Genomic DNA, 5,445 nt, shown 5'->3' with positions numbered 1-5,445 from the left:
AAAGGTCTCGTGACTCCTCGGACGTCCTGCCAAGGCTAAGAAGGAGAAAAAGATCGTGGTGATGGTCAGAAAGAGCACCAAGAAAGCTTCCAGTGCCCGTGTCCCGGACTCCGAAGCTGTTTACCAGTTTAAGGACTATCCTGAGGATGTTGAAGACATGGAATTCATCGCTCACTAGCTGATCGATATTGACCTAGAGTTGGCGCCCCCCGAGGGGGTTGCTCGAAAGCCTGAGTTCCCTGTAGCTCAGGGGCTCGAAGAAGGCCAAGTAGCTACTGCTTCACAGGAAGCTCCTCCGGTTCCGTAGGAGGCCGCCTCAGAAAATGCCAATGTTATCTATGTTTTGGAGTCACCGCCTCATATGGAGGCCTTTTTAGATGAGGCTTGGGCATCCGCAGAAAAAATGACCGAGGCATATCGGGCTGTGGACGAGGCCCTTAACCCATTTTTTGAGGGCGTAAATGGCGGAATGCTAGAGTATTACTCCGATTTTGGCCACTTGGAGATCCCGAAAAAGGTTGTGCAACCAGGATCAAGTGGTCCGAGTTCGAGCCCAAAGCTCAAGAAGAGGCTTCCCGCCCCGAGTGTGGACCTTGACCAGAAGAAGATGGTCATGTCACAATAGAGGTGGATACTAGCATGCTATCCAGGCCAGTTGGAGTGGCCGGCTATCTCCGTTCCTTGGTAACTGAAGAGGACCAAGTGAAGATGAACAAGGTAGATGATCCAAGTCTCTTCAACGAGGCTCAGCAGGCGTTGAATCGGGTATAGCTTTCTCTCTTTCTACTTAAAGAGTTCTTTTTGCCTTAACGGTATTTTGAAGATTTCTCTTTCCTTATGTATCATGCCTCAGTGATTCACCATGAAAGTTTTCACCGGTTAGAGGTGAGTCACCTCGAGTTCGAGCTCAAGGAGCAGGTTCGGCAAAAAGAGATGTACAAAGCTCTATATGAGAAAAAGGATAAAGTCCTTAGGGACATGATTGACCGCTCTGTCCTTCAAGCTGAGCTGGAGAAAGCCCAAAAGGTGGCTTCAAAAGCGAAACAGGACCATGTCCTTCTTGTTAAAAAGGTAAAAGTGCTCGAGATCGATATAGAGTGGTTAAATGCAAATGCTAACGCTGCAACCTCGTAGGTCCAGGAGAAAACAACCTTGATCGACTAGCTTAGGTGCGAGATGGACGAGGTCAAGGCTTCAGTTGGCGAGCTGAGGGGGAAATGGACCTCCTAGCATCGGAACGTGATACCACTAGAGGGGACCTGGCATCGACCAAAGTGTAGCTCCGAGTGATGAGAGATAAAGACGATAAATGGTTTCGTCTGAACGAGGAGCTCAGGGCACAGCTTTCCTCAACCGTTGCAGAACGTGATGCCCTTGGCCAAGAGTACACGCCGCTGAAATCCACATTGGAAATGGCTTCGAACGAGGCCTCAAAAGCCCAGGACATGCTGGCCCAATACAAGAACGATGTAGAGGTAGTCGAAGCTCGTGTTATAACAAAGGCCGAGTACGTGAGTGGCTATCTCGGAGAGAGACTCTCTAGAAGATCTAAGCATGGGGGGTTTACCTAGCGGTCGGGATTGAAGAGGCTGAGAGGCTTGAAGACGAGGCCAAATTGAGGTACCAGCTAGGCTTTGATGTAGACTAGGCAGGAAATGCCTTAGTTTATTTTCGTCTTTTCTTGTAGTTACATGCTTTGTATTTTGGGGCCGTTTTATAGCACCTCTGTAAACACCTTTTGGTAAATATATATGAAATTTTTCCTTCGTCTACATGTTGTGTCCTTTAACTTTTCTGTAGTTGCCTATATTTTAGACTTAGGATATATAACTCGTGTCTCAGACATAATAATGTGACATCGGTGCCTTATAATAAAATTTTGAGATCGGTTAAATTGTTCAATCTTCCAAGTCCCAAATGAGGCCCAAGTTAAATAATAACTCCGAGTTGCTTTAACTTCGGAAGACCCGTTAAAAACAAAGTATTTGCTAAAATATTTGAATGATTTATCTGGACGCAGCTAATCTTTGCCAAAGGTAACTCTTTTTATGCCCGTAATTCGAGACCGATTGACTTGATCGGGTCTGAAGTAATCTTGTATAGATTTAAAATGTGTAAGGACCTTACTTTTTATGCACGAACTCAGACGTCTCCGAGCCGTTTATACATTATGATCGAAGTTCTAGAGGCTTCATATCTAAAATTGGCCGTAGCATTTCGTGTTTGGGCCCTACCTTGTAGGCTCGGTGCCTTCGGGATTTAGTAGCCCGATTTTTTCAATCTTACTGTCGGGTAGCAGTCCCCGATTCGGAGTGACCCGTAGATCTTTAGATGGTTGTGCACGATATCGTGGATTCTTACTGCCTTCGGGGTTTCATGCCCCCGTTTAATGGTGGTTTGTGGGCCTAGAAGGTTTTGAACCAAGTATTCATTCTAAGTGATGAATGATAACATTGCTTGTGTGAATGCGAATCGATTAAACATAGAAGGAGAATTTCTTTTTATTATTTAAATGTAAGTAATTCAAGGTACAAAAACTACTCGCCATGGCGAGAATGAACTATATGCGCACGGTTCATTACTGGTGTTGTGGTGCATAAGGGAGTCCTAGCAATATAGTTGAAGAGGCACCAACTATATGATTCAAAATATATGCAACAAGAGTGTATAAATTCAACGAATATAGACTCCACTAGTATTAATATTATGAAGTTCAATCTCCCATAGGGGACTTATTTACATGCTAGAATTCAACATTCAGCAAGCTGAGCAACGCATGTATATTTGGAACTACAGAACGATCATGGTAACATTAATTACAGCCTATAAAGGTTTCGAGTTCTTCAATTCTATCAACACCAGTAGCAGCATTAACTGCATCATGACCAACGCCCTTTTTGGTCACCCCAAAAGTTTCAACATACTGTTTCCTGCAAATAAAAATTTATTCTTTAATTAGTGTCCATGCCAAAGAATATTTTTTAATGGCCAAACTACAAAGTAAAAAAGAGGATAGGGAAGGTTTATAAAACAGACCTTGCAGGCAGTTGATCTGCATCTGGACGATAGTACGCTGTCCAAATTGGGTCACTAGCAAAGAGCCGGATTGCCTACAAAAATCATACAATTTCATAGATGGCACATTTGAGAACAATTGTCTAATCAGTAATCAAGTATAATATAGAAAGAGTGCAACCAACGTTAGCCTTAAACTAAAGAGGGAGCAGTGGTGACAACATGACCACGATTAAAAGGCTGTACGAAGAGTTGATCAACAGTTAAACAAGTTTGACTAATATTGACCACAGATTTGACCACCGTTGACCTATATTAGACCCCCCTTGGAGCTGAACTCAAGTATTTTTTTCACATGCCCCCTACGACTCCTTTAGTTATGGAAAAGCTTTTATTAGTCTAGAATATATGGACTTGGAGCTAAACTCATTGTTTAGCTAACAATATAAATAGGAGCACTCTACTGTTTTTACCTATTTTTGGCTGATATATTTAGGTATGGCTCTAGCGACACCCTTTGAGTTCTTGAAGAACGTAACTCATTGGATTGCCATTGAAGGTGGGTTTTTTGGGGGGTAATGTTTTTGCTTATCTTTGACATCTTAGTGTTTATATTTACGCAATGAGGATATGTATTTATTGTTATCAATTAAGTTACGTCAAGAAAATGAATAGTCACGCTAGCTGCTCTTCATCATTTGCTTAGGAATTAATGCTCTTATTAAGTACCTTAATGTAATTGCTTGAATCAAGTGTGAAGCATTGATAAATTCCAGCAGGAACAACAATGAGTCCACCTTTCTTTACCCATATCCGAATCCAAGCGCCATTACTATCCCGAACATCAAAATAACCTACACCAAGAGGTACATATTTTAAACAGAGTATAGTTGACAGAATGATTTATAAAGTCAAATTAATGAAGTCTAGCATTACCGCTTCCTGCAAGACAGTAACGGACCTCCTCATCAATATGCAGGTGTTCTTCAAAGAATTTCTTCATCATCTCCTCGTAATTTGGTAATGTTTTAGGGTTAACCAGCGGATAATATAGTTACCCATATTATCCATGACTTCTTAAATATGATCACTTTTGGGAGAATTCATAATCTCCCAAACTTAAAAAAACCCCAATTTGAAGCTTTACAAATATAAAAGTTAAACACATTAGTTATTCATTTTTTGAATGGATAATATGATTCTTATTCATATTTTACCCATTTTTAAAAAATTTATTATCCAACCCATTTTTTAATAAATAATATAGGTGGTTAACTGTTTTATTTTAACTATTTTGCCACTATTAGTTATCTCTAATATATACAGCCGGTCGGGACTTACCTAATACAAGTCAACCCCGAAATACATCATGTATTATTATAGAGCTATGGTCAATTTTCCACCGTGCACTAATGTAACTTTATGGACATGAAAATATTTGGTAGAAAGAAGAGAAGTGATTGGATAATAACTTACTATATATTGTGACTAAAATTCTTATACATCATGCATGAAAGTGCATGCATCGAATGTTACTTTGTTTATCTATAGTTCCAATAAAAATTATTGCCAAAAAAAAATATTATGCGTAGTAAACATCGTAAATAGCCTCAAAAAAAGACAGTCTGGTGCACTAAATTCCTGCTACGCGGGGTCCGGAGAAGAGTTGGACCACAAGGGTCTATCACACGCAGTCTTACCCTGCATTTCTCCAAGAGGCTATTTCTTCGGAACCCGTGACTTCCTGATCACATGGCATCAACTTTACCAGTTACGCCAAAGTTCTCCTTCAAGAAACTACAAAAACACCCATGAAAGTTGAGGAAGATTTGTATATCCCTTCCAAGAATAACCAATGAAAGATTAAGGAAATAGAAAGAGAAAAATTGTCAATTACATACCTTTGCAAGTGAAACCATATTTGCTTATCTCTCTTCTGGACCGTGGACGAATGTTGAAAATCTGATACTAATGTAAAATGCTAGAAGAAAATATATAGTGGTAGTGAGAACCATTTTTAAGTCAATGTCCATCGTCTTTTTTTTTCTTTTTTCTTTTTCCGAACTTTGGTTTTTCAGAAAACTAAGATCATGTCACTACTCACTATAAAGTCTAAGTCAACCGACTTTTTCCTTTTCTAGGCTAGTTGGGTGTGAATCTCCATAGTTTTATTACTACCAGTGTCTATTTTTTAGTTATTGCTAACACGTTCAGTTTCAGTAATCTATATACTAATACAAATATAAGTTTCATTAAGGCTTTTCTTTTTAATTATTAAACCAATATTCATGAAGACTTGGTCGACTAAAACTGCTAGCCTCGTTATCATTGCCCATTGGAATGCAACTCTTAGTATTTAAGTATTAAACACTATTTAAGTGGAGGTGGGAGGAAAAGTTGTTTTATTCAATTCATGTAAGACTTTTTAAG

General features: G+C 39.7%; 1 protein-coding gene across 1 annotated transcript; it reads right to left on the bottom strand.

The window, feature by feature from the left end:
- Positions 1-2,668: 2,668 nt before the first annotated feature.
- Positions 2,669-5,125, bottom strand: LOC104213236 (acireductone dioxygenase 2-like). The gene is made up of 5 exons (XM_009762691.2): positions 4,917-5,125; positions 3,952-4,812; positions 3,745-3,869; positions 3,037-3,110; positions 2,669-2,930 (listed from the first exon to the last, which is right to left on the bottom strand). Exons 2-5 carry the CDS (start codon positions 4,019-4,021, stop codon positions 2,813-2,815), a joined length of 387 nt encoding a protein of 128 aa, XP_009760993.1. The 5' UTR covers positions 4,022-4,812; positions 4,917-5,125; the 3' UTR covers positions 2,669-2,812.
- Positions 5,126-5,445: the final 320 nt, after the last annotated feature.

Source organism: Nicotiana sylvestris, chromosome 1, assembly GCF_000393655.2.
Source record: "Nicotiana sylvestris chromosome 1, ASM39365v2, whole genome shotgun sequence".
NCBI lineage: Eukaryota > Viridiplantae > Streptophyta > Magnoliopsida > Solanales > Solanaceae > Nicotiana > Nicotiana sylvestris.
Note: the sequence above shows the minus strand (reverse complement) of the source record. Positions and strands in the feature narration are given on the sequence as shown.

What these genes read in the sequence shown, in the direction of transcription:
- LOC104213236 (XM_009762691.2), bottom strand. Translation starts at nt 4,021, where the DNA reads ATGATGAAGAAATTCTTTGAAGAACACCTGCATATTGATGAGGAGGTC. An exon ending in TTACTGTCTTGCAGGAAGCG is followed by an intron (nt 3,870 to 3,951) that starts GTAATGCTAGAC and finishes CTCTTGGTGTAG; the next exon opens with GTTATTTTGATGTTCGGGAT. An exon ending in ATTCAAGCAATTACATTAAG is followed by an intron (nt 3,111 to 3,744) that starts GTACTTAATAAG and finishes TGATTTTTGTAG; the next exon opens with GCAATCCGGCTCTTTGCTAG.